General features: G+C 37.7%; 1 protein-coding gene across 1 annotated transcript in view; it reads left to right on the top strand.

The window, feature by feature from the left end:
* The window catches only part of eif3i (eukaryotic translation initiation factor 3, subunit I), a 21,357-nt gene extending 12,497 nt beyond the window's left edge, over window positions 1–8,860 (top strand). The window contains exons 8-11 of the mRNA XM_060847319.1: window positions 1,647–1,736; window positions 5,817–5,890; window positions 7,233–7,325; window positions 8,694–8,860. Of these exons, the coding sequence (XP_060703302.1) occupies window positions 1,647–1,736; window positions 5,817–5,890; window positions 7,233–7,325; window positions 8,694–8,775 (339 nt within the window). The 3' untranslated portion in view covers window positions 8,776–8,860. The remainder of the gene's footprint in view (window positions 1–1,646; window positions 1,737–5,816; window positions 5,891–7,232; window positions 7,326–8,693) is intronic.
* The last annotated feature ends 6,695 nt before the right edge of the window (window positions 8,861–15,555 follow it).

Below are 15,555 nucleotides of genomic sequence, written 5' to 3' on the forward strand. Positions count from 1 at the left end.
TTGAATTGGAGTCGAAGGCTGTGGTGCTGGAAATGCAGAGCTGGTCAGGCGGCATCCGAGGAGCAGGAGATTCGACGTTTCAAGCTTTTCATCATTCAATCGATTCTCCAGCTCCTCAGATGCTGCCTAACCGGCTCAACTTTTCCAGCACCACACTCTTGACTCGATCTCCAGCATCTGCAATCCTCACTTTCTTCATGTTTGAGTTGGAACTGGAACATGTTCAAAAGCGCATGTTTCTGGCACAACCTGAACTAAATGTTGATGCTCACACTGTTGGCATTTTCATTAAGTGTAGTTTGCTTTTAGATCTAATGTAAGCTAGATAGCAAAGTACCACTTATGAAATATTTTGTAGGTTTTTGTTGAATAAGTGCTCTTTATTGATAATGTAAACATCTTTGTCGAGAAATGATCTCTAACTTTGGTTGGTGTCATTTTCTGTGCAGCTTGAACGATGAATAGAGGTTTGTGAAAGGTCATCAGGGCCACTTAAGCCAACCCAGAAATTTCACACTGATGTTCACCCTAACCTATGACCATCCCCTTCTGTTTCCAAGCAAATTTAACACAGAGTTTTGTAGAAGAAAGCCATTTGATCCATCATGCCTGCACCAGTTCCTCGAATGGGCATCATTACTGAGTACCATTTTCCTGCTTTTCCCCATATCCTTGCTCACCTCTTCCATTCAAATAACCATCCTATACCATCTCGAATACCTAAACTCATCTTGCCTCCGTCAAATGGATTCCATCCCCTCACTACTGGCAATGTGAAAATACTTGTGTTGCATCGTATCTGCTCCTTTGTAATTTTTTTTGGTTCACTGTGGAAGATGGGTGTCACTTGCTGGGCCAGCATTTATTGCCCATCCCAAGTTGCCCCTTGAGAAGGTAGGGTTGAGCTGGCTTCTTGAACCACTGCAGTCCATGTGCTGTAGGTTGACCCACAATGCCCTTAGGCAGGGAATTCCAGGATTGTCACCGAGCGACACTGAGGTAACGTTGATATATTTCCAAGTCAGGATGCTGAGTGACTTGGACAGAAACTTGCAGGGGATTCTGTTCCCATGTATGTGCAGCCCTTGTGGTTGTGGATTTGGAAGATCTTTGAATTTCTGCAGCGCATCTTGTTGATAGTGTCTGTCAGTGGTGGAGGAAGTGGATGCTTGTGGATGTGGTACCGGTCAAGGGGGCTGCTTTTTCCTGGATGGTATTGAGTTTCTTGATTTTTGCTGGAGCTGCTGCCAACCAGGCAAATGGGGAGTATTCCATGTTGACATAATTTTGGGAGTAAGAAGATGAGTGACTCACTGCAGGATTCCTAGCCATAGTATTTATGTGGCATGTCCAGTTCAGTTTAGTCAGTACCAAGCTCCAGGACGATGATAGCAGGGGATTCATTTTAAATATGTGCCGTCTGGTTCTTAATCCTTTCATGAGCAGGAACAGTTTCCCACTATCTACTTCTGTTAAACCTGCTCTTGATTTTAAAAACCTCTATCAGATCTCCTTTAGCTTTCTTCCCTGTAAGAACAGTCACAACTTGTGACATAGCAACACCAAAGACTATCACCATGGTACTCTGTTAGAACTAATTTTTTCAGTTTTCTTAAAGTTTTTTAATTTTTTGTTCCATATTTCAGCTGTTTGATTCTGCAAGTTTTGAGCACTTGAAAACATACAGGACTGAACGGCCTGTCAATTCAGCTGCTATTTCACCTATTGTGGAGCATGTAAGTAACATATAGAAATGTTAAATGAGAAACCATTCAAAGCTGACTCATGAAATCAACACTTTATCACTATACTTACTTTCATCCTAAGTTACAATGCTGGGTTTAGTGAGAATTACTGATTGGATGATCCTCCCACCAGTCAGCACAGCCACGATCTTATTGAATATTGAACAGGCTCAAAGGGCCGAGTGAACTTATGCTACTCCTATACCTTATGAGAAAAGCATGCTGTCATGTACTGAATGCAGCATGTTTATATAATAGTAAATGGCTTGTACAATTCATGCAAATTTACCTAAATGGTTACGTAACTGATTCTATTGTATGCTATAAAGGTTTGTTTGATCAATTTCTATTTCACCAGATTGAATTGGATTCTTTAGTCAGAGTTGAACAGCACAGAAACAGATCCTTCAGTCCAACCTATCCACACTGACCATGTTTCTCAAATGACACTAGTCCCACCTGTCTGTGTTTGGCCAATATCCCTCCAAACCTTTCCTATTCATGTACCTATCCAAATGTCTTTTAAATGTTGTAACTGTACCTGCACCTACTACTCCCTCTGGCAGTTCATTCTACACATGAACCACCCTCTCTGTGAAAGCGTTGCCCCTCAGGTCCCTTTTAAATCTTCCTTCTCTCACTTTAAAAATATGTCCTCTAGTCTTGGACTCCCTTAGCTTAGGGGTAAGACCTTTCCTAAATATCTTACCTATGGTCCTCCTGATTGTGTAAACCGCGATAAGGTCACCCTTCAGCCTCCTCCACTCCAGTGGAAAAATGTCTCGCCTATCCAGCCTGTCCTGATAACTCAAACAATCCAGTCTCGGCAACATCTTTTGTAAATCTTTTCTGAACCCTCTCCAATTTGCTAATATCCTTTCCTATAGCAGGGAAACCACAACGGTACACAGTGCTCCAAAAGTGGCCTCACCAATGTCCTGTCCAACCTAACCCAACTCCTATACTCCTCCATAGTCTGAGCAATGAAGGCAAGTGTGCTAAATACCATCTTGACTGCCCTGTTGATGTGTGATACAAACTTCAAAGAACTATACCTGAACCTCCAGGTCTTTCTGTTCGACAACACTGCCCCAGGGCCCTCCTATTAACCTTTATCATTAAGTATGATTTAATCTGGCTGCTATGTCACAGGTTTCATCCTGGTTTTTCATTGATGTTCAAACTGGATAAATGGGGTCTGTAATAAGTTTAGATAGCCGTGCTATTACAATTTGCACCTATGCTTCATGCCACATTGTTGTTCACTGTAAATAGAAAATACAGTTTGTGCCATAAGTTGAATTGCTTTCAACTGTTGCTTCTCATTACCTTGAATGTTCATGCCTCTAGCTCATGTAGTTATTGCTTTATAAGCATCCAGAAATGTGAGTCCAGTAGGAGATCTGTCATAATGCAGAAGGATCACTCTTTCAGATACACGGCGGAGTAGAGCAGGAGTGGACCTTACCCATTCATACCTTTTTAACAAGTGATTTATTTTCCATTTATGATGGAGTTGGGGTGTGAGGGCTTTATGTTTGCATTTATTGTATTACCCATTTATCTGCTTAGAGACTAACATCCAGGTATTAAAGGTATTTTTTAAAAAATGTCATTTATGCTTAAATATGTAATTCCTGGAGGTAGAAAGATGTTTTTACAAAATAGTCAAAGGTATTACATGAAAAATAATTGTTTAGTAATTTTTGAAGTGGTTAAAGCGTGCAGTTTGGTTTGATGGTTGTGGGTGTGAATAAGCCTTATACTCTGACCTGTATTTATCTCAGGTGGGACCAACCCTGCTGTATTTAGTGTTGGTTGTCTCATTGGATTAGTATTCGACTTAAATCTCGGTTACACTTCATTAACTGCATTGAAATGTAGGAGACCAGCTTTCACTTTTACCTTCCAGCTCTCTTCCCAGAAGTTGCCATCTTTTTCCACTGATGGTGTAGATGGAGAACAGCTGATAATGTTATCATTACTTCTATGGATACAACAACTCCCTCATACATCATGCATTGTAGGCATTTAACTTAATAGGAAAAGTCATTTTCAATTAAATTGTTTCTGTCTCAATAGTTTAGAGATGTGTTGGTATGAGTGTTATCTGCTTTTCCACTTGCTGAGACCTGATCTAAGATTGCAACAACTAGTTTTAAGCTTCCATCTTTGATCGTCTAAAGCAATGATGCCACCTTCCACCCCTTCCAAAGCCTAACAGTTTACCATCGATTTATTATTTAAACCATTAGCTACAAATCTCCTTTAGCCTATTCTTTCAGATCTGTAAAACCGTGATTGCAGGTTCATCTGAAACCAGAGCACTGTCCATTCAGCTGCTTCGTTCACTAGACCTAAGGAACACATTTTAAAAATAACACATCTCTCACTTAAATGAAGATTTAGTAATGGGGAACAGGGAAATAGTGGCATTATAACTGGCCTAGCAATCCAGAACCTCAAGTTCATGGTCTGTGCACACAGGTTTGAATCCCATATGGCAGATGGTGACAATTGAAATCAATCAATTCTGGAATTAAAAGCCAGCCTCATGGTGAGAGTGTAACTATTATCAAATTCCTTAACCCAGAAATGACTTGTTTTATCTAAATGTACTAAATTACATCTCATGGAGTATTAGCAAATATTTAATATTGTCTGTTGATTCAAGAAGAACATTTTAATCTAAATTATTCAACAGCATTCAAATTTTAAGCAGTGCTTGATCTTTTTAGTTTCTGAATCTGAAACTAGTACAAATCTAAGCTTTCACAACGTCAGTTGTGTTAATCCTGTGGCTGGGGAAATCAGAGTGGTCAGTATATCTACAGATTTCCCCAAAAGAATATTCTTCCTCGAGTAGGAGAAATGATACCTCTCTACATGTTTTAGGTGGTTATACAAGAATAAGCAGTGAGCTATTGTAACAGCTAGGAATGGTAAGCAGAACCTTTACTTATACTGGGGTGGGGGAGTTCTACGCTCTATCCTCTTTGGGTCATGTAGCTTAGGAGTCAGGAATCTGACCGATAGTGCCAGTGTTTTAGCTCTAATGTCACTACTTTATTCACACTTTTATCCAGTCTGAATGTTGTGAGCCAGCTGTTTAAAGAAGTTTGCTCTTTCCACTGTTACATCATTATTGCAAAAATTCTAAATCCAAAACCAGGATCATGTATATGGCTTGAGCTGTATGCAAGTTGATCAGAGTATTAACTGTAATCTTTGTGGGTTGCATCTCAACAACCTGCAAAGTCAAAAAGTTTGACCGCTTCTGATCAAGTTCAACTAATCCAGAACTTGTGATCAGAACTGCCAGCAAAAAGGATGCAGTAGATTGTAGACCGATTCTGAACCCGTCACATTGATGGTTTCGAACTAACACTGGCTGGCTTTAGTTTTGTAACATTGTTGGTTATATGGCATTGCTGTCTTCAAATTTTATTCAGTCAAGGTTAAAGTATCAATGTAATTTTGTGACCCAGCACACTGTTCATTTGAAATTAAATCATCACGAGAACGAACATTTCTCTGTTAAGTCATCGAACAGATCTTCAGGGCAGATCTGTACAGAAGCAATGTTTATGAAAAATGACACACTTCCCTGCTTAATTGACCATATCCAATATAGAACTAAATAGTGATGAGACCACCCTTTGCAGTACATGCACAGAACATTAAAGGGTGATTGTGTTTTTCCGTTAAACTGTTAACTGTGCGGAGTGTGGCTTGCAGTTTATAGTTTGTGAGGATGTTTCTTTGTGTAGAGGATTTTTACCTGTTGTGCCATATAATTTCCAAGCTGATTCTGCAAAGCTGTCTTTTTACAGCTGTAACATGCATCTGAAAATTGCAGTTTTTCTCAGAGCTAGACTGTGTTGTGCAGTGTGATACTCATGTTTTCATATCTGGAAATGATTCTCTTTCAGTTAGTTGCCAAAGGTTATTGTACTACATTTCAAAACATCCTATGAGTCTGACCAGTGAATAAAGTATTGCTGCTGTTAATATAGTATTCTTACAGTTTGCTTTGGTTAATTGTATCTGTACTGGATTTTGATGTAATAGGTTGTGCTTGGTGGTGGTCAGGAAGCAATGGATGTCACAACGACCTCTACCAGAATTGGCAAGTTTGAGGCTCGGTAAGTGACAATGTTGTGGAGTTAATTCATTAAACTTTTGTTTTGATATGTTCTTTTCATTTTGAGTTTAGCTCAGCATTATTATTGCTGTTTGTTTTCCATACTGTTCACTCACTAAGCTCGGTGTCCTGCTCACAACTAATTAAGAGAAATTATTGTATGCCATTGAGACGGTAATACTGTTCATGGTGCAGCTTAGAATTGTTGTGTTTCAGAAAGGTTTACTTACAGAAGAATGTCATTTGCTGATGCCACTCCAATTTGGATGATTTATGCTACAGTTGTTTGTCACTATTTCTGTCACTACTTCAGTTGTTTGTCACTATTTCTGTCAATTTTTCACGTTACTTTTGACATCATTCTGTTGCATGTCTTCTTTTACCAACTGTGTTCTACCTCTTATTGATGGTAAGTGAAACCATCCTGACCATGGTATTTTGTTGGGCTTATCCTCATTGCCGTGCCAGGAATGTCAGTTGCTCCATATGTGCACAGCCTGAAATTGAGGGCTGTTCCGCCAGACTGTCGTTATTCTGCCTTTTCTGTGATTGAACTATTTTGACACAAATTCAAATATGGGCCTTTCCAGTCTTGATAACTGAGAGAGAATTTATTTATACTTTTTCATACCTGTTTCGAATTAATATCAGTTAGGACTTTATTGATAGACCATTTAACCTTGAACTCAGAGTCTTGTCATGCATTTAAATTAATATTTCTGCTTCTTGCCTTCATGATTGCCTCAGGACTCCAACTAAGGTTTAATCTCTTTGATTGTGTGATCTCTATAAACTGTTATGATTGAGTAATTATGAGAAGTTAATAATTAATAGAGCCAGTGCTGATCAGAGATATGGTGAAATAGTCAAACATGTTTGTCTTTTAAAAATTATCATTTAGTAGCCCACCTTTAGGGAAACAAAAGTAAACAGGAAAGGCCCTGTTCTAGACAAGAGACTACCTTTACTTGCATGGAGAGCACAGTTGGCTGGTCTGTGATGCAGAATGATGCCGGGATCAATTCCTGCACTGGCTGAGGTTATCATAAAGGACTCTCTTTCTCAACCTCTTCCTCACCTGAGGCATGGTGACTGTCGGGTAAACCTCCACTTGTTGTCTCTCTCTGTCTAATGAGAGAGTAGTCCTATGGTCATCTGAAACTTAGGGGTGTTTACCTTTTAATATCAGGATGATATCGGCTGGAGTTTTTGACAATCCTGTAAATCAACTTATTCATGCTCACAGTTTCAGAGAAAAGACAGTGTAACGATGAAGGGGGCAGTTATCTGAGGATTGCTGTGGAATTGTAAGATAGTTTAACCAACTCCTTTTCTCTTTTTAGATTTTTCCATTTGTCATTTGAAGAGGAGTTTGGTCGAGTGAAGGGTCACTTTGGTCCAATCAACAGTGTGGCTTTCCATCCTGATGGGAAAAGGTGAGCACAATAATTTGATAATTGCATTTGAAGCTTTTTGATGAAGTATATTGAATTGCAGTGAAACTAACAGAAGGGTTTGTAAAAAAATAAATTATTCATTTCACTCATGACTGTCATTGTTTTTCAATTGATCTGTTCCAGACATGTTTAGAAATGTTTAGAGGCAATTATATTTTGGGGTTTCTAGTTTTCTTGGTTCTGAGGATATTTAATAAAATAAAAGAATATCATATAAGTTGAATGATATTGTGGATCTATTACCATCATTGTCTTTAGTTTACCTTTTTAATCTAATCACGTTATTATATAACTTACAAAAATGTGGCCAAATGGTTGCTTGTGTTATGAAAGTGTAAGGGGTAGTGTACTGTTAAGAAAGTTGAAAGCTAGCAAGGACTTGGAGAAGCACACAGAGTACTGAAGAATTTACAATGTAACTTTTGGTTCAGAGCAGCTAGTGCTGGCTGGGTTGCTATGAGACAAAAACAAATTCCAATTCAGCCAATCAGTTTAAATTACACCCCAAAAATACCAACCTCTAATCAAGTTTGAATTTAGTATATTGACAATATTTTTTTAAAAATGAAACAATCCGATGCTTTGGGGTGTAAGACCATGAAAAATTGAACAGTTGAGGGTAGAACTGCCAAGCCACCAGCATGTATAGACTGCCAGAAACACAGCTCTCTTAAAGGTACCTATCAATGACCTGTGAAACAGAAATCCCTAAGAAGAAGAAAATCTACAGAGGAAAATACAAAGGAAAGATTCGACAGCTGCCTGGTTTTGAAATTTGAATGTTGGTAAATCTTAATTGGGATTTTATCAGACTAGTATTATAGAAGGGAAAATAAAAGCTAGGTATCGTAGAAGGAGTTGGAAATAGTTGTTGGTTAATTATTCTCTGTTATATTTTAGAAAATAAAGTTGTTACTTTTTACTTTAAATACATAGTTCTTGGCCTCTCAAATTTCCACAGATTACAGCATGGAGTGAACCTGGTTTAAATTAGCAGAAGGCTTTACCCCATGTCATAACTCTTGGAAAAGTGACATGGGGTAAAGAAATGGTCTTCACTATTTTATGAGTAGCATGAGCAACAAATGACTTCAGCAGCCACTGTGGTAACAACTTAAATTTGCCTGAACAGATCTAATTCTGGGGAGCTCATATCAAAATTTTGCAAAAACAATGGACTGTAATGAGCAGCGGGCTAAAGAAGGAATGAGTGCAGAAATTTAATTTTGTAATTAATTTTGTGGATGTCTACACAAATACCATCTTTATACTTAAATGTTATTGCCTTGCTTTCTAATGCAAATTGGGATAGGGCCTAATCTAATCAATATTATTTGTTCTTTACAGTTACAGTAGTGGAGGTGAAGATGGTTACGTGAGAATACATCATTTTGACCCACAGTATTTTGAATTTGAGATGGAATTTTGAGGAATAAAAAGATCATTGCTTTCAAATTGTATTGCAATAATTATTTTGTTAAATAAAAAAATGAAGAATATTATGATCATTTATATACTCTGTATCTCAACATTTCAGTTGTTTTGTGCAATTGGAGATTTGCAAAGCAAATTGTTTTACAGTGTGACTACAAAGATTTAAACAGAAAAATCATTTGCCCTGTTTAAAATTTCATATTGAACATACATAGTAGGGGCCACTTTGCAATGGATAGCACCAGTTCTTGGTGCTTTTTAAAATAAAAATTGGCTTTGATGAAATTGAAAGAATGTTTAGATCAGTTAACTTTATAAACTGCGTTCTGAATTGATGCACTGAAACAAAGGACTGTTTCATTAATGTTCTGAAGTTAAAATTGATCTGTTTGAGCTTGAGCACTCATTGATTTGTCAGTAGCGTTGTTTTAAGTATATTATTGTTCTTGTTTTTGAAATGATTAATGTTTAGGCACCTGTACCTGATGTATCTGGTATACACAATGAAGACTTGATTTGTCCAAGAAAGAGTTTCAAACAGGATTTTTCTCAGAATTTCACAACCACAGTTTAAGATTGGCAATATTTTACAGCAAGATAGGATTAAAATTTGCTTTGCTATATGTCGACTTGGGTTTTTTTGCTAAACTTGCTGTGAATTCATAATAAGTCATTCATAATCGTAAAAAAATTCCTGCCTTGATCTTTTTCATATACTGAATAGTATTCATTACAACAGTGGCTTTTACATAACATTGGAAAGTGTGAGTGAGTACGCTAATTTTTTGCACCCAGTACCAGATTGTCGAAATTTTGGTTGTGGCTTGGGTGCCTGAATGAAAACTAGTAATGAATTTAATTAAACACGCTATATTGTCTACTCTCAAAGCACTGGAAAAGCCATTGTTCAGGTGCAGAATTAATGTATAACAGCTGCTGATATTTTAACTTTGAATTGCTGGTGCAGTTTAATCTCTTACGTGAACCCACACACAATGGTAATGGTTTGATTGCAATCGCTATTGCATATTAAAATTGAAAAATCTGCTGATTGAAAAATATGGGAGAGCGAGCTCAGCAAAACCTAAACTCGAGTAATGTGCTTCATTTTTAAAACAGTTCAGTTCTCAAGAAATATCCAGAGTAATCGCTTAAAAAGGAAAGACCTGCCCTATTGCAGAGCAAGTCCATTTTGTGGGATTGAAGTTTGTCATGTTAACGTGATTTTTTTTTGCAAATTCAAATTTGACAAACTTTATTGATCTGAGATGGATGTGATGGGTTGTAAGGTTTCATTTCTTGGTCTAAATTTGTAAAGGTCACACTGATCTAATGCTAAATCTATCCTTATTTCTATCAGCTGAAAGTATTTGTTAAGGTAAATGTGTTGTTTAATGCAATTATCCTTTCCCAAACTTCTCAGCAATTAGAACAAGGCCAGCAATTAGCAAGAAGGATGTAGTTAGTAAGACAGTTAAATTAGTCAAGACAATGCAGGGCGCTGACAAAATTCACCCAAATTATCCTTTGGAAAAGTATTTGTGAAATAGGTTAGCACATAAGGCAATGGTAGTGTGTTGAAGGAGTAATCAAACATTTCTAAAAAGTGAAGAATTAGTAAGCTAAATCAGTACATTCAAAATTATAAAAATTCTTTTTGATCTTGCAAATTAATTTATTTTGAATTTGAATGCAATGTTTCCAACAATTCTATCTCTGGATAACTATTCAAACAATGAAAGCAATAATTTATGATAACTATTAAATTAATATACTGGCCAATTTACATTGATAGAGGTGACATTTGGTGTTTAATTATTCTGTGGTAATGTTGCCAATGATAAAGGTTCTCTTGTCTGAAACAGTTTGTATTGTGAACAGCTGATCACCTTCACACTACAGTGAACAAAGTACTGCTACAAATCAACAGCAAAGCCCATTTTCATAAAAATCTAACTTAACTGCAGTGTGATATTAAGGGATTACAGAAAGATTTTTCAGATGTGCCTTGGTAATGTAGTTTTGACTAGCTAGAATTTCTTGCACAGGCTCGTTCCGAAATCCAATGTTGAAGCAAACAAATGGAAATAAGAAGGCATCTTTCCAATAACTGTGTGGAGTAGCATTGATTAGAAGCAGAGGGTTGGAATTAAGATCCGAAATGTGACCAGTCAGGGAAAGTGGATGCTGTAGGAAAAAAAACAAAAGATAATGTGAATGAGAGTATAAAATAAATGAACATTGTACTGGTGTCTTCAGAAACTTAATAAAAAATATCATCCCTCATTTCATACAATTATCATATTATCTCACCCTTGAGAATTAATGCATTGAATAAAATGCAAATTGCAGAGCTTTAGCCAGCAAGTGTGTCTAGTAGTGAGGTGAACTGGTCACATGGGGGAGTGCAGTGCTGTCAGCAACAATAAAATGTTAGTAGCAATCGCAATGGTTTTTAACTTAAAGATTGCTGCAGATGAAAGAGGGCAGGGACTTCAAACGCATGAGCAGAAACTGAATTTAAAACGAAAACTCATTTTACATATATTATCTACATTTGAAGTGTTGAAATAATTTTATAGACAACACTATTTAAAATGCTGCTCAGCTCCTCAGCATTTAGGGCTGGGAATGATGTTTTCACACAATCTAAACAGATTTCTTGATTTTGTTAGTTCTTAAAAGTCTATGAGAAAAATGATAGACTGCATCCAGTTTTTTTTAAAAAATCAATCTTGTGGATTTTACTGCTGACTCAGCACATCAGCTCGTAGAAATGCTTGACAGAACAGAATGCATCATATTCATTTTGCAGTTTGTGCAAAGCTAGCTGATCACTGAAATTACTCCAAAAATCCTGTGTTATGAAGGGGAAAACTAATGTGTTTCTGCTGATTCCTCTTCAGTAGCACCCTGCTGGCATCACTTTAGATGGGACTAGCACAATCAAATATTCCACTAACATTCAATGTCAAGGCAAATGCCTCAATTATGAATGAGGGTCATTTGGGTGAGACATCATCATTTTGTACGCAGGAATTCTGAAGAAGGGCCACTGGACTCGAAATGTTAACTCTGTTTCTCTCTCTCTCAGACGCTGCCAGACATGCTGAGTTTCTCCAGCAATTTCTCTCCTTGTTTCAGATTTCTAGTATCTGCAGTTTTCTGTTTTATTTCAGTCTGTAAGTGGTTGGTTAGCTCAGCTGGCTGGACAGCAATTGTAGAGAAATCCAATTAAAGCAATCTTTAAACCTCCTTCCCTCTTGTGCAATTAATTTCTGGGAATACTCAATCATCAAGCAGTGTTAATCACGAAGACACGGTGCCATAAACAACCAGAATAAAGGTGTGTTCCTCATTTTAGAACATCAATGTTGGCATCCTTTTCATGTCTCTCCATTGATTTGAAATCTCTGAAGTGAATAGCTGCTGCCCACTACTGTATAATCGAGAGCTTTTTTTCAACACCTGATTGGGAAGCTTCTTGATGAGCAAGAGAGACACCAAGGTTCAATTCCCGCACCGGATGTGGTTGACATGAAGTTCCCACCTTCTCAAACCCACCACTTTGCATGAGGTGTGGTGACCTTCAGTTTAAACCACCACTTGGCAATGCTGTAATGGGAGAGCAGACCACAGGGATTATGGCAACTTTACCTTTCACTTATGAAGCCAGACCCATGCACGCAAGGTCAAAAGGCTTTTAGGAGAAAAGGTGTTGAGAAAACAAGTGAAGAAATAAAGCTGCATTGAGAAGTAAAATCGAAACCTTTCAGTCACTCCATTGACATTATACAGAGAGTCATACAGCACGGAAACAGACCCTTTGGTCCAACTAGTCCACACCGACCATATTCCCAAACTAAACTGGTCCCACTTTGCCTGTGTTTGGCCCATATCCCTCCAAACCTTTCCTATCCATGTACTTACCCAAATGTCTTTTGAATATTGTAATTGTGCCTGCATCCACCACTCCCTCCAGAAGTTCATTCCACACACAAACTATCCTCTTGTGTGAAAACATTGCCCCTTATGTCCTTTTTAAAATTTTCTCCTTTAAAAATATGACCCCTATTTTTGAACTCTCCCACCATAGGGAGAAGACCCCTGTTATTCACCTTCTGTATGCTCCTCAAACTCCTATTCTCTAATGAAAAGGTCCCAGCCTATCCAGCCTATTTTTATAACTCAAACCCTCTGTTCCAGCAACACCTTGGTTGATCTTTTCTGAAATCTCTCCTAATTAATAATATCTTTCATATAACAGGGTGATCAGAGCTACACACAGTACTTCAGAAGAGGCCTCACCAATATCCTGAATACCTCAACATCACGACCAACTCCTATACTCAAATGTCTGAGCAATGAAGGAATGCATACTAAACATCTTAATTCCCTATCTTTGTGTGATGCAAATTTCAAAGACTTATGTACCTGAACTCCTAGGTCTCTCTTTTCGACAGCAATACCCAGGGCCCTATCATTTGTACAAGTTCTGCCCTTGCTGTTTTACCAAAATGCCATACCTCACATTTATTCAAATTAAACTCCCACCTGTCACTCCTCAGCTCATAGTTGATCAAGATGTTTTTTGTAATCCATGAAAACCTCCTTTACAGTCCACAATGCCACCAATTTTGATGTTAACAGCAAACTGACTAACCACATCTCCTAAATTCTCATCCAAATCATTTATGTAAGTGACATCCTTGTTGATGTTCTCTCATTATTTACTGAAATCTCCAGAGGGTGATGCTGGGTGTGTGCTGAGAATCGGGTAAGCTGTATTCAATGTTTGAGCTCTTCCTGTTGGAGCCAATATTTATTATGTTTTTCAGCCCAATTATGGGATACAGGTACCAACTTTATCAATGATGCTGTCTTCCAAACAGCACTGAAAGGGTGCACACCCGTACCAGATTTTACACTGAAGTGATTATACACTCAGGTTTGTAACTGTGTATTAAAGCTTGAATTAGCAATGACTAATTTGCCCTGATACTCTTTCAACTGTTGTTCCCAAGCATGGCTGAGAGTCAGTTCAAACATCTGCCGATATCTGAGACTAGAAATCCATGCCATGTTTATGATGATAACAGAACAAGAGAACATTGGTTAAAAAAGCCATGGTTGGAAAATACCAATTCAAATTTTAAAAAAAACTTTTAATATGCAGTTCCTTTAGCAATTGTATCCTTATTATTACATCAAGATACAGTGACTAAACATGACAATGTAAGATTGCTTTCAATTGAGATTTCAGATATAGTTTATTTTCAACTGCTACCACCTGACAATAAGAAACTACACTCCATCTGGTTCTCTCAGTAATTTACTGGTCATAGAAACAGGAGTAGACCATTTGGCCTCTTGTGCCTGTTCCTCCGTTCCATGAGATTAGGGCTGAACTGTGGCCTAACTTGTTATATGATACCTGATTGCAACTACATTTCTCTTTTCTCCCATCTCTTGAGCAGCTCCCTGTCTCTAGACTTCAGATTAAAATTGGAAAGTAACATTTGCACCATTCAAATGCCAGGCAATGATCATCTCCAATAAGAGATGATTCAACCATCACTCCTTGACATTCAATGGTATTATCATCACTGAATGCTCCACTATCAACATCCTTGGGGTTACCATTGAGCAGAAGCTCATCTGGACTTGCTGCATAGTGGCTGCAACAGCAGGTCAGAGGCTGGGAATACTGTGGTGAGTAACACACTTTCTGACTCAACAAATACTGTTCGCCATATACAAAGCAGAGGTGTGATGGATTACTCCCCACTTGCCTGGATGGGTGCAGCTGTAAAATCACTCAAGAAGTTCAACACCATCCAGGACAAAGCAGCCCAATGGATTGGCTCCACTCCCTCCATCAACACTCAATAGCAGAAGTGTGTACTATGTACAAGATGCATTGCAGAAATTCATCAAAGATCCTTAGACAGTACCTCCAAACCCATAACTAAGTTCACCTAAGAGGACATCAGAATATCAGTGTTTCTCTGTGGATTATAATAAAAATCAATTTATTTCCTGCCATAATCAAAACACAGGTCTAACAGAAAGTTACCACATTCTCTGAACTGACCTTTAATATTATCAAAACTGATACCCGTTCTTAAGAATGAAAATATGTTTAAAGCAGTGAAAAACTGCTTTTGTGAAAATCACAGTGAACCAAAAAAAACAACTCCTTCAAATTCCATTGAAATATTAATCCCATGTTATTTAATTTTAAGCCTGATTTTTACAAAGTTGATTTGTACTTTGACATTTGGCTGATTGGATTAATGAGTTTTGGTTGATTTTACCTGGATATTGGGCAGGATTGTTGCACTTCAGTCAGTTTGTTTGGGAAGTCTATAAATGCCTCTCAGTAGTTTATTACAAATATAAGCTCAGATCAGGACTTCTACTTCTGAAACTTACCATTTAAACTATCAGTTGTAAGTCATAAGTGATTAAAAGGTTGCTGTGTGAATATTCTCATAATTTTCATCCTGTTCATCTAAAACTATATCTAAAGGAAATGTTATTTAGCAGTTGTAAACATTATAGGCCAGACTGAATGAGCCCCAGCTTGTAAAACTCCTGCAGGAAGACTCAGATTCCGCATCTGGAGATGCAAAGCTGAGCTAGGGATAACAAAAACTCAATCATTAAAAAGAACACTCCCCAACACACACAGAGACCGACATACAGAGACACACATAGACACAGACAGAGACAGGCAGACAAGAGATATACACATAGTCACACAGACAGAGAC

This window comes from Hemiscyllium ocellatum, chromosome 30 (genome assembly GCF_020745735.1).
Source record: "Hemiscyllium ocellatum isolate sHemOce1 chromosome 30, sHemOce1.pat.X.cur, whole genome shotgun sequence".
In the NCBI taxonomy this organism is placed as follows: Eukaryota; Metazoa; Chordata; class Chondrichthyes; order Orectolobiformes; family Hemiscylliidae; genus Hemiscyllium; species Hemiscyllium ocellatum.